The sequence below is a fragment of the Camarhynchus parvulus genome, chromosome 12 (genome assembly GCF_901933205.1).
Source record: "Camarhynchus parvulus chromosome 12, STF_HiC, whole genome shotgun sequence".
Classification (NCBI taxonomy): Eukaryota; Metazoa; Chordata; class Aves; order Passeriformes; family Thraupidae; genus Camarhynchus; species Camarhynchus parvulus.
The window spans coordinates 6187230-6211335 of record NC_044582.1 but is presented as its reverse complement, the minus strand read 5'-3'; the positions used below and the strand labels follow the sequence as shown (position 1 = coordinate 6211335).

At 63.7% G+C, this 24106-nt stretch overlaps 4 protein-coding genes across 6 annotated transcripts; 3 read left to right on the top strand and 1 right to left on the bottom strand.

Annotated features, from left to right (window-relative positions):
* Window positions 1–5265: 5265 nt before the first annotated feature.
* GRM2 (glutamate metabotropic receptor 2) lies at window positions 5266–11535 on the top strand. Its single transcript, XM_030956789.1, has 5 exons — window positions 5266–5742; window positions 7346–8183; window positions 8892–9955; window positions 10800–10974; window positions 11462–11535. Exons 1-5 carry the CDS (start codon window positions 5284–5286, stop codon window positions 11533–11535), a joined length of 2610 nt encoding a protein of 869 aa, XP_030812649.1. The 5' UTR covers window positions 5266–5283.
* A 988-nt stretch (window positions 11536–12523) lies between these two features.
* Window positions 12524–16158, bottom strand: RRP9 (ribosomal RNA processing 9, U3 small nucleolar RNA binding protein). Its single transcript, XM_030956961.1, has 15 exons — window positions 16084–16158; window positions 15865–15947; window positions 15448–15560; window positions 15295–15368; window positions 15135–15176; window positions 14841–14967; window positions 14523–14647; window positions 14211–14303; window positions 14011–14111; window positions 13765–13899; window positions 13571–13633; window positions 13349–13494; window positions 13182–13261; window positions 12984–13057; window positions 12524–12885 (listed from the first exon to the last, which is right to left on the bottom strand). The coding sequence occupies exons 1-15, from the start codon at window positions 16156–16158 to the stop codon at window positions 12780–12782; spliced, it is 1437 nt and encodes a 478-aa protein (XP_030812821.1). The 3' UTR covers window positions 12524–12779.
* A 255-nt stretch (window positions 16159–16413) lies between these two features.
* HYAL3 (hyaluronidase 3) lies at window positions 16414–24081 on the top strand. 3 transcript variants are annotated; one of them, XM_030957014.1, is made up of 5 exons: window positions 16414–16574; window positions 16820–17418; window positions 22390–23319; window positions 23423–23512; window positions 23641–24081. In XM_030957014.1, the coding sequence occupies exons 3-5, from the start codon at window positions 22423–22425 to the stop codon at window positions 23992–23994; spliced, it is 1341 nt and encodes a 446-aa protein (XP_030812874.1). In that variant the 5' UTR covers window positions 16414–16574; window positions 16820–17418; window positions 22390–22422; the 3' UTR covers window positions 23995–24081. The 3 variants fall into 3 exon arrangements, with proteins under 3 accessions (XP_030812874.1, XP_030812876.1, XP_030812875.1); XM_030957016.1 differs by lacking the exons at window positions 16414–16574; window positions 16820–17418 and adding an exon at window positions 17873–17921; XM_030957015.1 differs by lacking the exons at window positions 16414–16574; window positions 16820–17418 and adding an exon at window positions 18043–18169.
* Window positions 17690–22422, top strand: NAA80 (N(alpha)-acetyltransferase 80, NatH catalytic subunit). The gene is made up of 2 exons (XM_030957018.1): window positions 17690–17724; window positions 20497–22422. Exon 2 carries the CDS (start codon window positions 20505–20507, stop codon window positions 21210–21212), a length of 708 nt encoding a protein of 235 aa, XP_030812878.1. The 5' UTR covers window positions 17690–17724; window positions 20497–20504; the 3' UTR covers window positions 21213–22422.
* Window positions 24082–24106: the final 25 nt, after the last annotated feature.

The window sequence follows — 24106 nt, the reverse complement described above, 5'->3', positions numbered from 1 at the left end:
CCCATGGTGGGGAGTGGGCTGTGGATGGGAGCTGCCCCCACAGCCCTCAGCTGAGCCAAAGAGCTGCCCAGGGGCTCTGCATCCCTGCTGCTCAGGCTTTCTCCCTGCCTGGGCAGCCCAGCAGGGCACGGGCTCTGTGCCCAGCTTGTGCAAGCTGCAGGGGAAGGGGGAAGGAAGGGTCCCAGCTGCCCTGCTGAGCTGGGCAGAGCTGGAGGGAGGTGGCATCCCCACTCCTCCTGGGAACCTGTGGAGAGTAAAACCAGTATAAAGCCAGATATAAAACTGCTGCTGGACCTCCTCCTGTGGCAGGGGACACCAGGCTGCCTGCACTGTGCCTTCCTGACATCCCATCTGTCTGTCCTGCTGCTGTGGAATGCAGGCAGGGAGGGTAGCCTGTGGTGGTCCCTGTTCCCTGTCTCTCAGCTTGGGACGAGGGAGCAGCCTGGACATCATGGTCACGGTGCCACAGGGCAATGCCAGGTGCCAGAGCACCTGCTGAGTGCCCTTGGTGCCTCCAGCAGCCCAGGGATTGTTCCTGGTGGTCAAACGTGGCAGCCCAAAACTGGGACTTGGGGTGGAGGTGTCAGGGCCGGGGGAGGTCTGACTGTCTCTCCATGATGGGAATGTGTCCTCCCTGGCTTGGAAAGGTCATGATTAGTCCTCAGCCAGTGATTGACATGAGATTGTTCATAAATATTTTGTGCTCTGAGTGATAAAATATTAAACTCCTCCAGCCCACATGGAAAAATATTGCTCTTCCCGGTGTTTATCTTTGTTACTGGTTATTACAAAACTGCCAAGCCCCCTGAAATATTTATGCTTGGCTGAGGCTCCCGGGGGATTGGAGCCGGCAGTGGATGGATACTGACGGTGCTTGTCCCCTAACCCCACTGAAGCTGGGCACCAGGGGGCTTTGCCATCGTTCTGGAGCAGCAGCCAGTGCCGAGGTGTGTGTGAGGCTGGAGCCAGGACCCACCTGCTGGGGGGAAGTGGGACCACGGCACTGCCACATCCCTTGGCACAGGACACCTCCCTCCAGTCCTCCTCATCGCCTCTGTCCACCCTGGCCTGCAGCAGTGAGGTCCCCCAGCCCAGGCACCCTCCTCTGCCCAGTGTCCCACTCTGTCTGTGCCAACAGTCTTGAAAGGACAGGGCTGGTGGGGTCTGGTGTCCTGCTGCTGTGGGACTCCAGGGGGGACCTTGCCACGGATGTTCTCGGTTATCCCTCCCCAAACCAGGATTGCCAAGGGGAGGGAGTCCAGCAGGGTCTGACTTGCTGCAGTGCCCTTAACCCACAGCCTGCAAGTGCAGAAGGTGGCAGAGGGGAAACTGAGGCACACGGTGTTGAGGTGGTTGCTTGGGGCAGTGCCCAGAAACACCCTTGACCCCTGTGTCATCCCCTGTCCCGTTCTTGTCTCTGAGTGATGGAGATGCCACAGGATCCTGGGCAGCTGAACGGCTCTAGGAAGAGTTTGGGCAATTGGTGGGTATCTGGGGCACAGCCCTGCCCTGCCCATGCCTCTTTTTGTACGGTCCAAGGCCTTTTCCAGCTGGGTGCTTGGGCTGCCGGGGAGCGCTGGGGCTGTGTGGAATGCAGAGGTGAGCAGTGGGATAATGCCAGGCACTTCAACTCCTCCCAAGGACTTGGGGAGCTGGGGGCAGGCCAGCCAAGGGGCGAACAAACCCTGGGGCAGCAGCTTGTGGCTGTGGAATTGGTTTGGGGCTGGGTCCCCTCTCACTGTCTGGGAATGAGCTGAGGGCTCTGGGGCCGGGGGAGCAGGTGCTGAGCTGCGCCTTGCCAGGTCTGCCGGCGTTCAGAGCAGCTCCTGCCTGCTCTGGCCATGTCCTGCCTGCATGCTGACGGTGCTCTGGCTCAGTCTGAGCATCCCTTGCCGGACCTGGCTGTGTCTTGCCAGTGTTTTACCTTCTCTGTCCATGTCCTGCCCGTGTCCTGCCCGTTCTCCGCCTGGACCTGGCCATCTGCCCCCGGCTTTGCCCCAGCCCCGGCCGTGCCGTGCCCGGCTCAGCCGGTGCCGGAGCGAGCGGGGGGCAGTCGGGGCGGCCCCGGGGGTGCCGCTGCCCACCGGGCCGGGCCGGACCGGGGCGGGGGCCGGGGCCGGGCCGGGCGGGGGGCGGAGCGGCTCCGCTGTGCTGGGGCTGGCGGAGTGTCAGAGGCGGCGGCGGGAGGCGGTGGCAGCCGCAGCTCCGAGACAGCCGCGGCACCGGCACTGGCACCGGCTCCCGGCACAGTCCGCCGGGCCCAGGTAAGGGCTGCGCTCCCACCCCGGCGCTCCCATCGCCGTGACTTCGGTTCACGCCGTGCCCCGGCGGCGCGTCGCCGTCTCCAGAGCCCCGGTGCCGGCGGCGGAGCCGCACGGAGACCGGCGATACCCCGCTGCCGTCGGGGTCGCGCCACGGCGGGAATCGGAGACCGGTGCCCGGTGCAGGGGCTCCAGGAGCTGCGGGACGAGAGCAGAGCAGGGGCACGGGCACCGGCACAGCAGGGGCCGGGGACGCGGGCGGTCGGGGCGGCACTGGGGCTGCTCCCGCCGCTCACCCTTGCCCGGCGCAAGAGGCGGCGCTCCGGGAGAACAGCTTGGGGGGTTCTGGCCCCCGGTGATCCGGCAGCCCCGAGCCCCGCGGTGGCGCTCAGCAGGACCCGCCGCCCCTCCGGCCGGGGCTGTCCGCCGGCACCGCGGCGGGGACGCGGGGTCACCGCCCGGCCCGGCGGGGACAGACGCCGGTCCCTGCTGTTCCCCCGGTCCCCCGTCCGGCTGTCCGGGCCGGGGAGAGCCTGGGCTCTGAGGGGGCTGTGAGGGGGCAGCCGGCTCTCGGGGAGCGCTCGGGACGGGATGTGGGGCGGTCGCGGGGCCGGGGGAGCGCCCCGGGGAGGCGGCTTGGCCCCGCGGGGTCTCGGGACTGGCAGCCCTTGACCAGGGGACAGCCAGGGGCTCCTGGCAGAGCTCGGTGGCGGTGGGACCTCCGGGACCTCCGCGGGAGGTGACGCTGTCCCTGCGCCCCCGCAGCACTGCCGCTCTCGCACACGCCCCAGGTGTCGCACGGCCCCTGGGATGCGGTGTCGGAGGGGTCGGGGCTCCTGGCACGGGTGGGAAGCGCTCCGAGCACGGGGGAGTCGCGGCCCCCTCTCACCCGCCCCACTCGCGGTGCCAGGGGAGGCTGCCCGCAGCTGCCAGGAGCTTCCCGCCGGGCCGTGGCTGTCGGGCTGGACTTGGTTCTGCCCTAGCCGGTGCTTCAATTCCCCGGACGCTCTCCAGCGGTTCCCGCGGGCTGTCAAACCCCCGGCACCGAACCAACCGAGCAGAGCAGCTGTGGGAATGGCAGGAGCCCTGCTCACTGTCCATCGTGGCTCGCTGCTGGGTGGGTGGTGGTTTGCCCTTCACAGGAGCTTGGCCTGAAGGTGCCTTTCATCTGGTGGGTCCTGTCAGCTGCCCCAAATGATCTGGACCACAGGGACCCGGGTTTCCAGCGCCACAGACCCCTGTGCCAGGCTCAGCCTGCCACTGATGAGCTCCATCAATAATCCATGTGCCTGTGGCCTCTTCCCTGCCTGAGGAAACCCCAGGTCCCTTAGAAGCATTTATTCCTGAAATAAGGCAGGAACCCTTCCTTCTCGCATCTCCAAAGTCCTTCACACTGAGGGGTCAGATAGGAGATGCCCTGAGACAGATGGGGACTCAGCAGCAGCAGACAGCACCTGAGAACAGGCACTTAGGGGCATGGAGGAAGAGGAGGAGGTCTGCATGTGTCACCCCACCCCATTAGGCTCTGTGCCACACTGCTGCCTGCAGCCCCCCGGGCATCACTGCCAGCTCTGGCTGCTTGCTGGAGGCTCCCCCAGCACAGCCATCACCTGTCTGGGAGCAGCACGGGGGCATCAAGGGGTCCCCTCCTCCTGCTCAGGGAGAGCAGCCTCAGTACGGGCTGCAGGGAACTGCAGGGGGGGCAGCACTCCCTGGCATCCCCCTCCCACCCTCTGTGCCCCCACAAGCCCTGCTGGGCTGTGCAAGAGGCTGTGGCCCAGTCACAGCCTCAGCAGCTTCCCGTTCCAGAGCAGCCCGAGGCTTCTGGACTGCCAGGGGGTCTCCTTCTCCCATGGTCCCTGAAATGCCAGCCCCGAGGGATTTCAGCAGTCAGCTTCAAGTGGGAAACAAATCTCTCCTGTGATTTGGGAAAAGACAACCAATCTCGGAGGGGACTGCATCCTCTGCCAAAACAAGGCCTGCCTGCTGCAAAAGCCTTTGATTCCCCCGCGCCTCCGTGCTTTCTGCAGAGGGAGTCAGCAAACCTGGCTCTTACTTTTACTGAAATCTCTGAATTTAGTATACAGGGAAGGAAGGGGCGGTGGTGAGAGAACAGACTCTGAAGCACCGCGACTGCCAGAACCTGCGCCTTGCTGTGTGAGGGTGAATCCAGTGGAGAGTCCCTGCTCCAGCCCGGTGCCGTGGACAGCTCTGGGGGCAGCAGCAGCCCCATGGCTATGGGATGGAGATTAAAATACTGTGGGCACGGTGGGCTCATGGCTGGCTGGTTTTGGCAGGGCTCTCGGCTGGAGGGTGGGATCTGTCATCACCCCTGATGCTGCTGCGTGGGTCGGGGGCTCGGCTTGGAGCTGGCCTTGGCTCTGTCTGCCCAGCCTGGTCTGCCTGTGCCAGGTGACATCCCTGGCTCTTTCCCCCTCTGTGATATTTTAGGGCTGCCAAGCTGTCCCCCTGCAGGCTGCTCTGCCTGATGCTGCCAGAGGGGCCAGCTCTGTGCCCCCCCTATGCCAGTGTGTCCCTGGGAGTGCTGTGGGGAGGCTGGTCCCTGTGCCCCTCCATGTGCCCTGCGATCTGTGCCACTTGTGTGTGTCCTGGGGGTTCTGGGTCACTGTGGGAGCTATTGCATCGGTTCATCTTGCCTTTCTGCAGGGGATTTCTTCCTAAGGGTATACCGGGTGGGGGGCACAGGCAGGCTCATGGCCTGGCTCTCCTGTGCAGCACTGACTGTCCCTGTCCCTGTCCCTGTCCCTGTCCCTGTCCCTGTCCCTGTCCCTGTCCCTGTCCCTGTCCCTGTCATTCCTTGCATCCCACAGATCCAGCAGCTTTTCCCTTTGCTTTTCCAGGTGCTGAGGGCTCTGCTGGGGTGACACCACTCTCTCCCACCGACACCACGCCGTGCCACCCCCCACCACCCAATGCCTGGGAACTGCCCGCCCTCGCCTTGACGGGTGGCAGCGGGTGACACGGGGTGGCGTGGGTCCCCCAGCCAGCACCAGCACACCCCATGGCGGTGCCCTTGGCCGCCTGGCTGGGGCTGATGCACCTGGCCACCTGTCTGGCTGCTGGGCACGGCATGGCTGGCAAGAAGGAGATCAGCATGGATGGGGACCTGGTGATTGGGGGCCTCTTCCCCGTGCATGAGAAAGGAGTGGGGAGCGAAGACTGTGGCAAGATAAACGAGCACCGGGGCATTCAGCGCCTGGAGGCCATGCTCTTCGCCCTGGACGAGATCAACAAGGACGGGAGCATCCTGCCGGGGGTGAAGCTGGGTGCTCACATCCTGGACACCTGTTCCAAGGACACCTATGCCCTAGAGCAGTCCCTTGACTTCGTCCGTGCCTCCCTTACCAGGGTGGATGGTTCCGAGCACATTTGCCCCGACGGCTCCTACGCCGTCCACGATGACGTTCCCACTGCCATCACCGGCGTCATCGGCGGCTCCTACAGCGACGTTTCCATCCAGGTACCTCCCCGAGGGGCAAGAGGGGCTCCAATGGGGCTGGGGCTTTGAAGTGCGGGAGGGGGGTAAAACCTTGGCAGCAGTGCAGTGATGCCACTGCCAGCGTGGCACAGGGAAGCTCACTCATCCCTCACAGTGATGCTCTGCCCCTTCCTCCAGTGGGGAGGGAATGCTGGGTGGCCACCTGAATGAGCCAGCTCTCTGTGGCTCTGGGGGATGTGCCCAGGGTCTCCTTGGGGGCTGCATGAATCCCCCAACAGTCCATTAGCTGTAGGAGCCAAGCCTCACATGGGACAGGTGTTTATTCCTCTCCTGGGTTCAAGGGGGCAAGTGCAGCTCCTCAGTCCAGCTCATGTCTGGATTGTGCCAGGCAGAGCAGACCAGTGTGAGGGGGCACTGGACAGGCACCTCAGCCTTCAGACCTGGCTGTGACCCTGGCTGGGGTGCGTCTCAGCCCCAAAAACCATGGCTCTGTGCTCCTGGAGGTTGGTTTCAGCAGGGAGAAGAGCATCCCCTGAGGATGCAGGACTCAGCAGGACCAGCTGAGTCACAGGGGTGGCTGGTGGGCCACACACTTGCTGAGATTTAATGAGTCCCCAGCGTGTGCCAGACTGTGTGTCCTGGTCCCTGGGGCCCCTGCATCCCCCAGCATGGAGTAGAAGAAGCTGGGACTGTGTGATGGAGGCAGCATCCCAGCCCACCTGGGCACTTGTCCCTTCCCTTGCTGGGAACCCAGCATGTCCCCATGTCCCAACCCCAGGCAGGCAGGGTCAGCAGGGGCAGAATGTGGGCTGGCTGGGCAGCTCAAGGGGCACTGGAGGGGCATAGCAGGCTGGCAGCTCCCATGCATGGTGAGGACAGGCAGCAGCATCACTGCGCTCGGGGACACTCTTGCCATTAGGGGAATTTGTCGTCAAGATAATTTGTCCACGTTAATTAAGCCTTGTCTCCTGCCTGGGGAGCAGTGAGATGTGGGCAGGCTTGGCAGCCCCGCTGGCACACCCGAGGTCCCCTTGCTGCCCCCAGAGCCTGGGTTTAACAGCCTCATTAGTGGGGATTTTTCCCCTTTGAAGCTAACGAGGGATTCTGCTGAGTGGCTGGAAGGTGCCAGTCCCACTGAGCTCCTGATGTGGGATGCGCAGGCGCCGCTCCCCTGACCCACTTCTGCAGCATCCCCCAGCCTGCTGGGGGCCTCTGCCCTGGCTCCCAGCCCCTAGAACCCCTTTCCCCTGTGCTGTAGGGCTGCCAGGCATCCTGGCTTTCTCCTTGCCATCAAGAATTTCCCACAGGTCACCTATGGCAGACTTTCTGCTTTTGTCCCCTCCTCAGACCTGAATTTCGAAGTGTAGTGCTTGAAACACTAAAAAATTATAAAAATAAAGATAAATGAGCATGTCTGAGGGCTCAGGCACTCCATGAATGTGCCATCCATTCTTCTCCAGTCCCTCCACAGATCAGGATGCTCTGGGATGGGATGGGCTGCTCCTCAGCCCAGTGGTTGTGTTTGGGAGCATCACGCAGCACTGGGTACAGGACAGGGGTCCCCCCACAGGAATGTCCCTTGCTGACCACCCCTTCAGGCACTCACCTCTCCTCCTGCATGCAGGTGGCCAACCTGCTGCGGCTCTTCCAGATCCCACAGATCAGCTATGCCTCCACCAGTGCCAAGCTCAGTGACAAGTCCCGCTATGACTACTTCGCCCGCACTGTCCCTCCAGACTTCTACCAAGCCAAAGCCATGGCAGAGATCCTCCGCTTCTTCAACTGGACCTACGTGTCCACTGTGGCCTCGGAGGGTGACTACGGGGAGACGGGGATCGAGGCCTTCGAGCAGGAAGCCCGCATGCGCAACATCTGCATCGCCACCTCCGAGAAGGTGGGGCGCTCCATGAACAAGAAGACCTACGATGGAGTGGTGCGGGCTCTGCTGCAGAAGCCCAATGCCAGAGTGGTCGTGCTGTTCACCCGAAGTGAAGATGCCCGGGAGCTGCTGGCAGCTGCCCAGAGAGCTAACGTGTCCTTCATGTGGGTGGCCAGTGATGGGTGGGGAGCCCTGGAGAGCGTGGTGGCCGGCAGCGAAGCGGTGGCAGAGGGGGCCATCACCATTGAACTGGCAGCCTACCCCATCAAGGAGTTTGCTTCCTACTTCCGTAGCCTCCACCCCTACAATAACAGCCGAAATCCCTGGTTCCGGGAGTTTTGGGAGCAGAAGTTTAGGTGCAGCTTCCACACGCAGGACTGCAGCCGGTACTCCCTCAAGACAGGCAAGTTTGAGCCAGAGTCCAAGATCACGTTTGTGGTCAATGCAGTCTATGCCATGGCTCACTCTCTGCACAACATGCACCGGACACTGTGCCCCAACTCCACCAAGCTCTGTGATGCCATGAAGCCTGTCAATGGCAAGAGGTTTTACAAGGACTTTATACTCAATGTTAATTTTGATGGTGAGTCCAAAGTGGAGAGGGGGTTTGGCTGCCAAACTGGAAAGGGATGGGTGGAGGATAGGAAACAAGGAGGCCCAAATTTGACCTAAAACCCTCCAGTTCCTCCAGCCTGTCCATGCCCAGGGCTGTGGGTTGTTCTGAGGTGCCAACAGCCAGCCCACCATCATCCTTGGGAGGCAATCCAGGCCTTCTGTCCCCAGTGGAAACATGGAGAAGCTGGCCACCAGCTCCATCCTGCTACAGCTGGGTGGGACCAGCCCCACCCAGCCCCAGGGACTCTCGAGAACAGGAGTCCTTGCAACCATCATGATTTATTGACATTTCAGGGATTAAACTGGTGGGATACCCTTGATCAGGGACCCATGCAATTTGGGGTGAATTAGAAGCATGTCCTCTGTAACTTGGGCTGAGGATGTCTTGGCTACCAGGAGTCACTGAGAGCCATGGAGGCTGCACAACCACCCTCTGCCCTGCAGAGCTGGCTGGGGCTCTCAGGCTCTCAGGCAGGTGGATAGTTCTCCACCTTTGCTTTCCTGCTCCCTAACATGTACACGGGCAGCAAGGATGGGAGTCAAGGCAGGAACCAGGTTGGGCATTTTTCTGTGGCCGTGGTGGGATGTGACCCTTTGGAGGAGCCCTGCCTCGAGGCCTGGAGTGAGTGTTCTCCTGCCCTGAGGCAGTGACTGTCTTCCCTTCTCCTCCCTGCAGCTCCTTTCAGGCCAGCGGACACGGAGAGCGTCGTTCGGTTTGACCGCTACGGCGACGGCATCGGGCGCTACAACATCTTCAACTACCACCACATGGACGGGCGGTACCGGTACCAGAAAGTGGGCTACTGGGCAGAGGGGCTCATGCTGGACACCAGCCTCATCCCCTGGGCTGAGACCTCCATTCCTGTGTCCCAGTGCAGCGACCCCTGCAAGAAAAACGAGATCAAGAGCATGCAGCCCGGAGACATTTGCTGCTGGATCTGCATCCCCTGCCAGCCCTACGAGTACCTGCTGGATGAGTTCACCTGCATGGACTGTGGTCTTGGTTACTGGCCCAACGAGACCCTGAATGGCTGCTACGAGCTGCCCCAAGAGTACATCCGCTGGAAAGATGTCTGGGCCATTGGTCCCGTCACTATCTCCTGCCTGGGCTTTATCTCCACCCTCTTCGTTATCGGGGTCTTCGTGAAGAACAACGACACTCCCATCGTGAAGGCCTCTGGACGGGAGCTGTGCTACATTCTGCTGACTGGGGTCCTCATGTGCTACAGCATGACCTTCATCTTCATCGCCAAGCCCTCCACGGGGGTGTGCACGCTGCGGCGCCTGGGGCTGGGCACCTCCTTCGCCGTCTGCTACTCGGCCCTCCTGACCAAGACGAATCGCATCGCCAGGATCTTCAGCGGGGTGAAGGAGGGCGTCCAGCGCCCCCGCTTCATCAGCCCAACGTCACAGGTGGTCATCTGCATGGCCCTCATCTCCTGCCAGCTGATCATCGTCATCATCTGGCTGCTGGTGGAGACCCCTGGCACAGGCAAGGAGACTGAGCCTGACAAGAGGTACATTGTCACCCTCAAGTGCAACAACCGTGACTCCAACATGCTCATTTCGCTCACCTATAATGTCCTCTTGATTGTCCTCTGCACGGTCTACGCCTTCAAGACACGGAAATGTCCCGAAAACTTCAACGAGGCCAAGTTCATTGGGTTCACCATGTACACGACCTGCATCATCTGGCTGGCCTTCCTGCCCATCTTCTACGTGACCTCCAGCGACTACCGTGTAAGAGCTGGAGCTCTGAGGGGCTCTGACAGGGCTTGATCTAAATGGTCCTGGAGATCTGGGCCACGCAGGGTCCATGATTAGGAGATGCATGGGCCTGGGGATGGGTCTGCACCCACACACCTGGTGATGGTCACCTTGCACTGGGTAATTCAGGACCAGGTGAAGGGTCCTGAGGGGCTGTGGCTGATGGGGCAATGAGTCCTGGAGAGAGGACCTGCCCCCCTCACTTCTTTGCTAGGATGAGGATGGGAAATGGCCCTGAGACCTCCAGAGATCCCCCATAGCCATGACTGTCATGGAGGAATGATAGTCATCCTTCAGCCTGCTGACACAACAGCATGAGACATCCCCTGGCTCATCCAGGCACCACAGCCCAGGGCGTGAATGCCAGCCCCAGAGCGAGCCTGGTCCCTGGGCTGGAAGCAGGGCCAGGAACTGGGTAGCATGGGATGCATCCTGGCATGGGCAACCAAACATATTCTTGATGGGTCTTGAGGAGTTGGGGGGGCAGTTAGTCAGGGGGTCCCAGAGAGAGTGGGCACCGGGGTGGGGGAGTGCAGGCTCTGGCCCCGGGCAGTGCCCCAGAGCAGCATGTGGGCAGGGCTGGGGTGTACCTGCTTTGCAGGAGCAACTTGTCTCCACCAGGGCAGTGTCCCCACTCTGCCCATGGCTCCTCTGCAGGACCACCCTGACAGAGGGATGTGGTGTGGGGTGGAATGTGCCTGCAGGGTGCAGCCTGTGCCCACTGGGGCTGGCCAGTGCCACAGCATGGGCTTCATCCTGCCCTGCTTGGGGCAGAGGGCTGACGGGTGGAGCACCTGATGCCCACCCCTGTCTCCAGGTCCAGACCACCACCATGTGCATCTCGGTGAGCCTCAGCGGCACCGTGGTCCTCGGCTGCCTCTTCACCCCCAAGCTGCACATCATCCTCTTCCAGCCGCAGAAGAACGTGGCCAGCCACCGCGTGGGGACCGCTCGGTTCAGCGTGGCAGCAGCCAGCTCCAGCCAGTCCCACGGTGAGCACGCTGGGGCTGCGGCAGGGCTGGGGCACAGCGCCCCTTTCCTGCTGGGGGGTGTGTGTGGGCACCCCAGCATGGGCTCCTGAAGAAAATGGGGTGTGGGGTAGGGCAAAGCAGGAAATGGGGAGGAATGGCGGATGTGTCCCCAGGGGCTCTTCCCTGTCCTCTGTCCCAATGCCTCATCTCCCAGCACAGCACAGCTGCCAGAGGGGTACTGGTCCTGAGGGGCCCTGGAGCAGGGCCCATTGCTCTGAGGGGACACTCTCCACCCCAACACAGGGGGTTCAGCTGCCCCCATGTGCCCGTCACTACCCGAGGCACTCTCCCCTTTAGCTCCAGGGAATATGACTGCCCTAGGCACCTGGGGGGACATGGCCATCCTGGGCACCCACCACCCCAACTCCCTGGGCACCGCTGCCATGGGATGCTGGGCGGTGCTGCTGCCAGACCCCAACCCAGCCCTGACTGCTGCCTTCCTGTGCAGGCTCAGCCTCGCCGTACGTGCCCACGGTGTGCAATGGCCGTGAGGTGGTGGATTCCACAACGTCATCCTTGTGAAGGACGGGGGGCCAGGCTGTGGTGCTGCCACACAGCACCCCCACTGCTCCCCAGGGAGAGCAGTGCCCGCAGCACGGCCTGCTGAGGTGCCAGGTGCAGCCGGGAGGCTCGGTCCCTGCCCCAGCACGAGCTACACATCCCACATGTCGGGTCATGGTACGTGTCACCCTTCCCTTGCACTGAGCCACCTTACATGTACCCTGTCCTCCACACCCTGCACTGAGCCATGGTGAACATCCCCCTCCCTGAGCTGAGCCACGGCGCACGTCCCCGGGTCCCCAGCACTGAGCCACGGCACGTCCCTCTGTCACCTGCACTGAGCCATGTGCCCCCACAGCCCTGCACTGAGCCACGGTGAATGTCCCCACGTCCCCCAGCCCTGCACTGAGCCGTAGCGCACATGGCACGGACCTCGCACTGAGCTGTGCACAAATACCCTGTCCCTGTCCCTTGCACTGAGCCCTGGTGCAGACACATCCCCTGCCCCTTGTCCCCAGCCCCCGGGCACACCTCCACTCCCTCTCAAGCCACATTCCACCTCCTGCTTTTGGCTTGCACCAATCCCACTCCCTCGCTGTGGTGCCACACACTGCCCTCGCCCCAAAGCCCACCCCGGCTTCCCAGGGATGCCTTTCCCATCCCCTCCTGTGCCAAGCCTTGGACCACATCAGCCTTTCCCCAGTGCTTTGCATTTTCATGTTTTCCTCCTGGTTTTGGCCTCAGGAGAGCCACCGAGCGTGGCTGGGCTGGGCCTAAGCCTCCCCCCTCACTTCCCTCACTGGGTGTGGCGCTTCTCATCCCTTACCGGGAGACAGGGCAGGAGTGGGGGCAGACAAATTCCTGCTGACCCCAGCCCCTGCAGAGCCCTGGGGGGCGTTGGAGGCTCAGGGCAAGCAACAGGACCCAGGTATTTGAGCCCAACCAAGTTTTTAAGAGTAGACTTTTTCTGTGAACAAAAGTGTGATTTTTTTTTTTTTTTTGTAATTTATGTAAATAAAGTGGTTTTGGTGTTGTTTTTTTTTTACAAAATGGATTGTTCCAGAGCTCAGGTACAGCCAAACCTGAGAGAAGGGAACAGACCCTCGCAGAGGGCAGAGCCACATCAAGACATGGGAACAGCAGAATCAGGGGCCGTGTGACAACCCCCAGGCACAGCCTGCCAAGCACAGTGGTGGCTGCACCAAGGAGGGAGGCACAGCTCCAGCGACAGAATGACCTGCTCCAGTGGCTCCAGGGACTGAGGGCTAGGAGCTGCCAGGGGATTCAGGGCTGGAGGCTGTGGTCTTCTGCTTCAGGGGGATGATGCAGATGCTGTTTTTGGCCTCTTTGATTCTCCACCACCGTCCCAGCCTGTGGGTGAGAGAGATGGGGGGGTCACCATCCAACAAGACTCCAAGGAGGGGGAAGCTGCACCTGCAGGCAGCTACACCAGGGAGGGGGGACAGTACCGGTGCTCCTGCCCGATGCCAGCCACCAGGAAGTCACCAGCTGCTGAGAACTTGAGGCTGTTGACAAAACCCACCTGGAGGGGACAGGGCAGGGTGAGGGGCTCCCACAGGCTTCTCCTGCAGCCCAAGAAGGGCAGTCCCTGCTGAGAGACCCTCCAGCCCAGCTCCAGAATTCCCAGCCTGCCCATCCATCCATACCAAGGGGATGTCCAAGAGGTGCTCCAGCTTCCGAAATCCTTCACCACACTTCCAGAGCTTCACGCTGCCGCTGTGGGACCCTGGGGCGCAGAGAGGAGCCCGTCATGCACCCCAGCCCAGGGATGGGAGCAGGACTGGTTTCCCCCCCAGGCTGCCACCCCACACACCTGTGGCCAGGAGGTCACTGTTGCGCAGGGCAGCCACGGCTGAGATCCAGCAGGGCTGCTGCAGGCCCTGGGTGCCCTGCTCCCCGTGCGCCTGCCGGGCCAGCGCCAGCGGCTTCTTCTTCGTCAGCCCCCACAGGGCTACAGACCTGCGGGGATGGGAGGGATGAGGGGGCTGAGGGGACACCCTGCCCACCCCAGGCATCATCCTGGCCCTGTGCTCACCCATCATCTGCACCAGACACCATGTGCTCCTCGTTGATGAGCTGGATACAGTCGATGGAACCCCTGCGAGGAGAAGAGGCAATGGCCAGCAGTTACAGGTGTGCTTTGGGATCCTGCAGGGCTCCTGGCACCCACACAGCACTACCCCAGCAGGACACACCTGCCCAGAGCCCCCTCTCGCACCCCAGACCTACTGGTGCCCAGAGAAGACGAGCTGTGACTCCTCAGGGATCTTCCAGAGCCGCACGGTGCCGTCGCGTCCCCCCGCTGTCACACAGCACTCCCGGCTCAGGCTGTCCAGCCCTGTGATGATGTCCTGGTGCCCAAACCTGCACAAGGAGATGACAAACAGCTGTGGCAAGCAGGGCCCTCTGCCCCCTCACCTCCTCAGGGCTGCTGGGCACCCCTTGGCGGGTCAGTGGGATTTCCCCAGGTCTTACAGGGTCTCCACGTATGCGTTCTCAGCCACGTCCCAGACCTTGACGCAGCGGTCGTGGGAAGCGCTGTACAGCTGGTGTGTGCCCTTTCGGAAGGACAGGCCCTGGGGACAGACAGACGGACACAGCACAGCAGTGAGGGATGCCGAGCAGGACACAGCTGCCTGGCCCCACCGGCACTGTGCCCAGTGCCCCCAGCTCACCGAGACGGCGTCGCGGTGCCCCGTGAAGATGTGCAGGCGCTTGCAGGTGGCTGCATCCCAGATCATGATCAGCTTGTTCCTGTCTCCCGTAGCCTGGCAGGCAGCAGGGGACACCTGAGACCTGCACCCTGGACACCCACAGCCCACCCCTGCCTCCACTCCCACTCCATGGGCTTTGGCTGTCCCAGGGACCCGTTCTTGGCCCAGCAGGGGACAGGGGCTGCTTTAACCCAGCAAGGCACATCTGGGCATGAGGCTGTACCCCCAGGACGAACACTCCCCAGGGCCATCCCAACCCCCCTGTGCCCGTACCAGGTACTTGCCGTCCGATGAAATGGCCATGCAAAGGACCTGGGACGCGTGCCCCATGTGCCGCTCCTCCGTGCCCTTCTTCCCCCCGGGCACCACGCACAGCCTCTTCCCACTGTCCACCTCCCCTGCGGGAAAATCGTCACAATCACCCTCTGGGAGCCTCCCACCACTCCCCAAAGTGTCAGTGAGCCTTCCACAGAGCCTGGAATTATGCACAATCCAAGAACAGCCACGGGCCAAGCCACCTCAGAGGACACCTGGGTCCCTGCAGGGGTTGGGATTGGGAACAGCCAGCCACAGCCCCAGGTGAACACTTGCATTTGATGAGGGAGCCGTCCTTGGAAGCAGAAAAAATGAATCTGTCATCAGGAGAGATGACGAGGCAGGTAACAGGCAGCTGGTGTCCCCGCAGCACACGGATCCTGGCTGGATCTGGAGGCTGTACCTGCAGGAAGAGCAGGGTGTGAGCTGGGCTGCCCAGGACCCCTCCCCAGGCACGGGAGCACCCCAGCACAGCACCCTGACTTCTCCAGGGAGAAAGGCTGTACTGTGCTGGCCGTGCCTTAGCGTCCCCGAGGCTGGCACTGGCAGTCGGGCACCCCCAGCACTCACATCTTTGGCGACCAGGCGCTGCAGCCGGCCTCTCTGCTCCAGCTGGGGAAGAAGGGGGACGATCAGCAGAGGTGGTGGCCTCAGTCCCGGTCCCGCGGGAAGGGGACAGAGCCCGCTGCCGCCCAGGGGACCGAGAGGCCGCGCCCGCCTCCCCGCTCACCACGTCCTCCTTCAGGCGGTCGCCGATGAGATCCGCCGGCTCGAGCTCCTCCTCGTCCTCCGCCCGCTCCTCCTCTGCGGCGGGACAGTGCGTGAGGCTCGGGCTCAGCGCCCGGGGCCGCCCCGCGGGGCACCGCTACCGGGCGGGACTCACCGAGCTGCCGGAGCTCCTCCAGGTACTGCTTGGCCAAGCGCAGCTTCTTCTCCTGCGGCGTCTCCTCCACCTCCTCCTCCGCTGCCTCTCGCCGCCGCCGCCCCAGCAACGGGCTGCGGGGACACGCGTGCGTGAGCATCGGTACCGGCACCCCCTCCGGTACGGGCATCCTGCGGTCCCGGATCTCTCCGGTACAGGCAGCCCCAGGTCCGACACCCACTCCGGTACCGGCATCCCCTGGTCCAGTATCTCTCCGGTACAGGCATCCCCCGGTCCGGGATCCCTCCGGTACAAGCATCCCCCGGTCCGGGATCCCTCCGGTACAAGCATCCCCCGGTCCGGCATCTCTCCAGTACAGGCATCTCCCGGTACCGGCGCCCCGCTACGGTAGCGGCACTCCCCAGGCGCAGCCCTTACCTCTCTGTCTCGGAATCACTGGACACTTCCTCGTCGGCGGGCCGACCGGCCGTCGCCCGCGGTCTCCCATCGGCGCCCGGTGCCTGCGGAACAAAATGGGGCGATCGACGGGACGGGAATGGGGATGGGGACGGGCGCAGCGAAAGTCCCACGGCAGCGACCCCGGCGAGGCAGCCCTTCCTCGCCGGTCTCGCTGTCCCCCTCCGGCCCGGCCCTTACCGCCGGCCGTGTCCGCCGCCGCGCCGCCGCTCCGCGCGGAGCCTTGGCCCGCCTGCCGCCCGCCGCCGCCGCCATGCTGCTGCCGCACGTGGGCGCCCCCGGCCGCCGGCGGGGCCCAGGCCACGCCCCCTACAGCGCCTATTGGCTGTGGCCGGCAGGATCCCGCCTCCTATTGGCCCCGCGGCACCGCCTCCCGGTCCCGGAAGCGCGCCCTGCCCTGCCCCGGTCCGACGGCCGCGCTGTCACTCGAGCGTGACGTCACGCGGAAGCTCCGCCCCCTACTCGTAGCCACGCCCCCATTGTTTGGCCACGTCCCCCCGGTGCCGGTGCCGGGGGTCCCTGCGGCCGGGACCGGCCACTCGTGCCGGGGACCCGCAGCCCCGGAGCGGCTGTCAGAGCCCCAGGGCCCCCAGGCTGCCTCCTCTGCCCCCCATGGTCCTTCGGGCCCAGTCCCGCAGCTGGCAGCCCCCGTGGTGACAGTGACAGTGACGGTGGGTTGGTACTTCCGAAACCATGATCGGCTCGTTCTGCCCCTGAGGGACCCTTAACCAGCCTCCACTGCTGGGCATGGCCTCTGCTCCCTTCCCGTGTCCTTTGTGGAGTGCCAGGGACCCGTCCTTGGCCGTGCTGGGGTGGCATCTGTCTGTCTGGGACGGGTAGTGCTCTAAAAAACTAAAAACCGCTTTTGTACAGAAATTTTATTATGTGCAAACAATCTCTTTTCTCTTTGGCACAGGGGGAGTCAGGGAAGGACAGTGGGAATGCCCTGCACTGGTCTCTGCAAGGCAACAGGCCCAAGGAGAGCCTGTCCCAGCCTGTGCAATGGATGCACCAGTGGGGAGCGATGCTGCTCTCAGGCTCAGCACCCCAGGGCATGACAAGAGGAGCCACCATCTCTGGCTGAAAGCCTATCCAGGCTACGAAGTTTTGGTCTTAGTGGCCCCAGGCTGCTGTGGAGCTGCTGCTCAGTCCCTGAGGCTGCAGGAACCCATGCCAGGGGCAGTGCGGAAGGAGCTGGGTGGACAAGGAACCCACCCCTCATCCATCCGGGCAGCAGGAGCAGCAAGGCAGCTGTGGTCGTGGAGGACAGCTCTGCCGAGGAACTGAGCAAGCTAGAACTCATGGGGACACATCTGAAGGATCCAAACTGCAGTGTCCAAAAGGCAGAGCTGGGTTGGGAATCCCACCTTGGCCTCGTCTGTGCCGGGTCATGCAAGTGAAGGAGCTGCCCTGCACCTCCTGCTTCATCATCTTCTTGGTGCTGCCCTCTGTAAGCCCCATCATGACCTGAAGGAGCGGGATGGAGAGCTCCTGCACGGTGTATCACTCCTTGGGGTGAGGGGAGGGCGTGAAGACGGACATCCCTAGAACAGCCTCGGGCAACCCAGCTCCAGAAGGGAGGCAGCTGCAGCACCGCACGTTTGTCCACTGGAGCTTGGTGTCCCTGCGGAGGGCTGGGCAGGTCAGGGTAGGGTGCTCCGCCGTCCCGCCGCGGCCCGGGGTGGGTCGGTGTGTCCGTGCGGGAGCGGCCGGAGCCGAGCGGCAGCGCGGGGCACGGACCGTGCGCCCTCCGGCCGCCAGGGGGCGCGGGCGGGCCCGGCCGGGCCCGGGAAGTGACGGCGGCAGCGGGGCCGGAGAGCGGTACGGGCAGGACCGGGCCGGGCAGGGCGCAGAGCGGGGAGACGGGCAGGGACAGGGGCTCGGCCGTGCCCCAGGGATGGGCCAGTGATGGGTCAATGTTGGGGTCACTGGTGGGGTCAGTGACGGGTTGGTGGGGGGCGTCGGTGATGGGGTCAATGATGGGTCAGTGATGGGGTCAGTGATGGGTGAGCGGTGGGGTGAGTGATGGGTCAGAGGTGGGTGAGTGGTGGGGTCAGTGATGGTTCAGTGATGGGTTGGTGGTGGGGTCAGTGCTGGGGTCAGCGATGGGGTCAATGGCAGGTCAAACGACGGGTCAATAATGAGGTGACTATTGGGTCAGTGTTGGTCAGTGAGGGTCAGCGGTGGGGTGGGGACCCATGTTCAGGAGGTGCAGCCGTGCAGCGGGAGCAGCGATCAGCTGGTGATGCCGTTCCAGTGTCTGTGTGTGAGTTTGCAGTGTGGTTTGCAGCAATCGGGGTGCGGGCAGGCTGAGTGCCCCGTGTGGGGGTGCAGCGTGGGAAGTGGGGCGTGCTGTGTGGGGCCCTGGACAGACGTGTCATTCACACCGGGGAAGCAGAACCAGGCGCTGTGGTTGGTCATGAGCCTGGGCTGCTTCCTGCTGCGCTGGCACCCGGGGGAAAGGAGCCAGCAGCGGTGGGCAGGGTGAGTGTGAGCAGGGTGGGTGTGAGCAGGGTGAGTGTGAGCAGGGTGAGCGTGAGCAGGGTGAGCGTGAGCAGGGTGAGTGTGAGCAGGGTGGGTGTGAGCAGGTTGGGTGTGAACAGGGTGAGCGTGAGCAGGGTGGGTGTGAGCAGGGTGGGTGTGAGCAGGTTGGGTGTGAGCAGGTTGGGTGTGAACAGGGTGAGCGTGAGCAGGGTGGGCGTGAGCAGGGTGAGTGTGAGCAGGGTGGGTGTGAGCAGGGTGAGTATGGGCAGGGTGAGTGTGAGCAGGGTGGGTGTGAGCAGGGTGAGCGTGAGCAGGGTGGGTGTGAGCAGGGTGAGTATGGGCAGGGTGAGTGTGAGCAGGGTGGGTGTGAGCAGGGTGAGTATGGGCAGGGTGAGTGTGAGCAGGTTGGGTGTGAACAGGGTGAGCGTGAGCAGGGTGGGTGTGGGCAGGGTGAGCGTGAGCAGGGTGGGTGTGAGCAGGGTGGGTGTGAGCAGGGTGGGCGTGAGCAGGGTGAGTGTGAGCAGGTTGGGTGTGAGCAGGTTGGGTGTGAACAGGGTGAGCGTGAGCAGGGTGAGTGTGCGCAGGGTGGGTGTGAGCAGGTTGGGTGTGAACAGGGTGAGCGTGACCAGGGTGAGTGTGAGCAGGGTGAGTGTGGGCAGGGTGGGTGTGAGCAGGTTGGGTGTGAACAGGGTGGTGTGGGCAGGGTGAGTGTGAGCAGGGTGAGTGTGAGCAGGTTGGGTGTGAGCAGGGTGAGCGTGAGCAGGGTGAGCGTGAGCAGGGTGGGTGTGAGCAGGTTGGGTGTGAGCAGGGTGAGCGTGACCAGGGTGAGTGTGAGCAGGGTGAGTGTGGGCAGGGTGAGTGTGAGCAGGGTGAGTGTGAGCAGGGTGGGTGTGAGCAGGGTGGGCGTGAGCAGGGTGAGTGTGAGCAGGGTGGGTGTGGGCAGGGTGAGTGTGGGCAGGGTGGGTGTGAGCAGGGTGAGTGTGAGCAGGGTGGGTGTGAGCAGGGTGGGTGTGAGCAGGGTGAGTGTGAGCAGGGTGAGTGTGAGCAGGGTGAGTGTGAGCAGGGTGGGTGTGAGCAGGGTGAGCGTGAGCAGGGTGGGTGTGAGCAGGGTGAGTATGGGCAGGGTGAGTGTGAGCAGGGTGGGTGTGAACAGGGTGAGTGTGGGTAGGGTGAGTGTGAGCAGGGTGGGTGTGAGCAGGGTGGGTGTGAGCAGGGTGAGGGTGAGCAGGGTGGGTGTGAGCAGGGTGAGCGTGAGCAGGGTGAATGTGGGCAGGGGTGAGCAGGGTGTGAGCAGGGTGACTGTGGGCAGGGTGAGTGCAGACAGGGTGGGTGGGTCACGGCAGGCTGAGTGTGGGCAGGTGGGTGGCAGGCTGTTGGAATCCTGGAGTGGCTTTGCTGGGCCGGCAGAAGGAAACCATCACCTCCTCACGAGTGCTGGTGGGGTCTGGCCTCTGAAGGGGACAGTGCAGGCTGGGCTGTGGGTCAGGAGTCTGGAGCTAGAGGGGTGACCCCACCATGCCTCCTGGAGGCACCTAGGGTGTGGGAGGGCAGGCTTAGGCCCTCCCTAATCCCCAGAGGGGAAGTGGGGCAGTTTGCTCAATCCTAGTTAATCAACTGGCGTGGTGGTTGCTCCTGCCTTCTGCCTGTGGCTTCTCCTTTGCAAGGGGAACTGCCAGGCTGAGAGAGGGGACCTCACAGCATGCTGTAGGATAGGGGTTTTCTGACCCCTCAGAGGCTATTTGGGCTCCTCAGAACCCTGACTCTGAGGACATGTGTGATGAGCTAGCTGGTCTGATGGGTGCCAAGGTGGCAGGGGCTGGTGGCAGGGGCTGGGGAGGAAGCACTGTGCCTCCTGCCCCTCAGCTGATTTGGCAGTGCTAGACCTTTCTGTGGGTCTCATGGCATGATTTCCCAGAGCTGCCACCATGTGCCACTTCCCTGCCATGAGTCTCTTGTTTGACCTTGAACCCGCCAAACCTCCATGAACTCATCTGGCTGTGCTGGGGAACCACACCTGTACTGGGGCCAGTGGTGGGCTGGGGGGACCACACAGGCACAAGGTCTGTGCCTTACTGCCTCTAAGCTGTGACCTGCTTGGTTTCCCGTCAGTGAGAAGAATGGGTTCTGTGTCAGAGGAGCTCAGCTTGGTCCCCTTGCACCAGAGGCCGGAGCTGCTGGAAGCCTGTGCCGAGCTGCTGGGCGAGGAGTGGGGCAAGAGCCGTGCGTCGCGGCTGCACTCGCTGCAGCGCTCCTCGGACGCCTTTCCCGCCTGCCTGCTGCTGCTGCGGAGCCCCGCCGCCCCCCGCGAGGGGCCCTGCGAGCTCGTGGGCCACGTCCGACTGTCCCGCGTGCTCAGCCGTCCCCATGACCTCTTCGTGGAGAGCGTGGTGGTGGCGCGGGCGCTGCGGGGCCGGGGCTATGGGCGGCGCCTGATGGAGGCCGCTGAGCAGTGGGCCCGGGCCCGGGGCTTTCGCTGCCTGCGCCTCACCACCCACGACAAGCAGCATTTCTATGCCCACCTGGGCTATGTCCTGGGTGAGCCGGTGCAGAGCGTGGCCTTTCTCAGCCCGGCTATATCCTCTGAGGTGCTGCGGCTCTTCTCCGCCCCTTCTGGGGCTGCAGCTGCCACTGCCACCAGGCCGTGGGTACCCGCTGCTCCCCTGCCACCCCCGCCGCCCCTCACCGTGCCCCCACCGCCTCCCCCACCGACTGTGATCTGGGCGAGGGGTGTCCTGGCTGAGGGCAGCGAGCAGCAGAGCCTCCTGCAGTCCCCGCACCGCGATGCCAAAGGGCTCCCCATCTTCTGGATGAAGAAGGACATCTGAGGGACCCCGAGCCAGTGATTAAAGCAGTGCGGGTGGGAGCTGCCCACCGCAGCCCTGCCTGACTGCCTGCCATTCTTCAGGGCTGGCACCAGCTCCCCCAGCCTCCGTGGTTCACCCTGGCCCCGTTGCTGGGGGCAGGGAACGGGCTGAGTTCCCATACCCTGCCCTACCTGGGCACGCTGCCTCTGCTCCCACCTGGCCCCCAGCTCGCCTGGCTGGGGCTCTGGGACCACCAGCATGGTGGGGAGTCAGGCCCACCCCAGGCTGTGGGGTTGGCACTAGTCCCCAGGAGCACCAGTTGTCTCCTCCACTGAGGATTTGCTGTGCGGCAGCTGGGGCTGACAGGAAGTGGTGGCCTCCAGCATGGCCACAGCTGTCCTCACTGAGCAGTCTGGGGAAACTGAGGCACAGGACGGCTGGGGGGGCACTGTGGGAGTAGGGCATGGTGGTGGGGCTGCAGAATCGGGTCCCCTGCACTGCACAGCGAGGGGGGCAGGTGGCCAAACCCCCCTAAGGCAGCGGGTGTCAGTGAGGGCCAGAGGTATGGGAGTGGGAAGGTCAGAGAGAGCGTCCGGCCCGGGAGCGAGGGATTAGCGCTGTCCTTGCTGTGTCACGCGGCCCTGGGCCCATTCCCCGCCTAATCCCCTCATTCTGGGCAGCTGGCCAGTGCTGGGCAGGGGCACCAGACCCCTCTGGCCCTGCCTGGGCTGTGAGGGACAGAGCTGCCCCTTTGGCTCCACCATGCCTCTTGGGAGGACTCAGTCCTTCAGCAGGTCACCCAGCCTGGCTCAGCATTGTGCTGAAATGGGGACCAGGGAGTTTTGGTGCCTCCACTGCAGGCAGGACTGGGATCCAGCAGGGAAATTGAGGCATAAGGGTCAGTGGCTTGCAGTGCCACTCCAGAGCTGAGCCATGGCTGTGGTGGTGCAAGCAGGATCCCAGCACCAGAGGGAGAGCAGCAGGCAGAGGCAGCACTGGCAGTGCTGAGGCAGGACAGGTCTCAAAGCCCCAAGTGTACTCAATCCTGTCAGGTTTTGGGGTGGGCAACATGTGCTTGCAAGACAGCCCAGCCCCTATGGGCAGTCCTAGTCCACCATGTGCCAGGGGGCAGTGCCTGCATTGCTGAATGCCCGCTGCATCCCACAGCCTCACCCCTATGGCTCTCCTTTCCTCACAGGGTGCCGGCCCTGCAAGCAGCTGGTGAGGCGGGATGGTGCTGGTGCTGGCACTGTGGGCCTGCCTGGCACTGGGCACAGCCAGTGAGGAGAGCCCGGCACCCGAGCCCCTGGCAGGCGGGATGCCCTTTGCCGTGGTGTGGAACGTCCCCACCGAGCGCTGCCAGCGCCGCTTTGGCATAGGGCTGCCCCTCGGTGACTATGGCATCGTGGAGAACCAGGGTGGCCACTTTGCTGGCCAGAACATCACCATCTTCTACAAGAACAAGTTTGGGCTGTACCCCTACCTGTCACAGCACGGTGTCCCCCATAATGGGGGCCTCCCCCAGCGAGTCTCCCTGGACGCACACATCAACAGGGTGGCTGAGGACATCCGCCTCCTCCTGCGACCTGCTTTCCATGGCTTGGCCGTGGTGGACTGGGAGGAGTGGAGGCCCCTGTGGGCCCAGAACTGGGGAGCCAAAAGGATGTACCGGACAGCCTCGGAGCAGTGGGTGCGGGAGCAGCACGGCTTCCTGCCGGCATGGCAGCAGCTCCGGCTGGCCCAGCTGGAGTTCGAGCGGGCGGCACAGGCTCTGATGGAGGAGACGCTTCTGGTGGGCCGAGCCCTGCGCCCCAGGGGGCTCTGGGGTTTCTACCGCTTTCCCGACTGCCTCAACAGCAACTGGGCCAAGGAGGCAAACTACACCGGGCAGTGCCAGCCGGCAGAGGTGCAGCGGAACAACCGTCTGGGCTGGCTCTGGGCCGCCTCTTCTGCCCTGTACCCCAGCATCTACCTGCCGCTGGCGCTGCCGCCCGCGCTGCGCCGCCGCTTCGTGCACCACCGGCTGCGCGAGGCCCTGCGTGTGGCCGCCCGCGGGGCCCACGGCCTCCTGCCCGTGATCGCCTACTCCCGCCTCTCCTTCCGCCGCTCCGCACGTTTCCTGCAGCTGGTAAGCACTGTGGGGTGCTGGCCACGGCTGCCATGCGGGGCTCTGGTTGGCGCAGGGACAGAGGCCGTGTCCCCCAGAGGGGTCACGTCTGCGTTCCTGGCAGGCTGACCTGGTGCACACCATCGGGGAGAGCGCGGCGCTGGGAGCGGCTGGACTTGTGCTCTGGGGAGACCTGTCCTACTCCCACTCGGCTGTGAGTATGGTCCCTGCAGCACCACAGGCTGTGGGCTGTATGGGGTGGCCACATCCCCTGTGCCCACCAGGGAGGGCTGGCCAGGTCTCTGTCGCTGGGCCGGGTTCTCACTGGTGCTTCTTCCCCAGGAAAGCTGTGCCAACCTGCGCCACTACCTCGTGTCCACCTTGGGTCCCTACGTGGCCAACGTGACGGCAGCAGCCCGAGAGTGCAGCTACGGGCAGTGCCACGGGCACGGGCGCTGTGTGCGCCGGCAGCCCCAGGAGCTGGGCAGCCTCCTGCACCTCAGCCCCGGGGCCAACCCGTGGGCTGCTTTCCGCTGCCACTGCTACCATGGCTGGGCAGGGGAGGGCTGTGCCCAGCGGGTATGGCTCAGCCCTGCCACCTCCTGCCAGGTGCCCGCCCATGCTCACAGCCTCTATGGGCACAAGGATCTCACATCCTCTGACACCTGCCTGCCGCAGGGCACGTGGGGCTGGTGACAAAGGCCAGGGACCGCCATGGTCCCCTACCCCAGCAGTGCTGCTGCTGGCACTTTCTATGGTCTCATTAACCTAAATAAATTCTCCTGGCACAGCTAGCATGGTCTTTGTG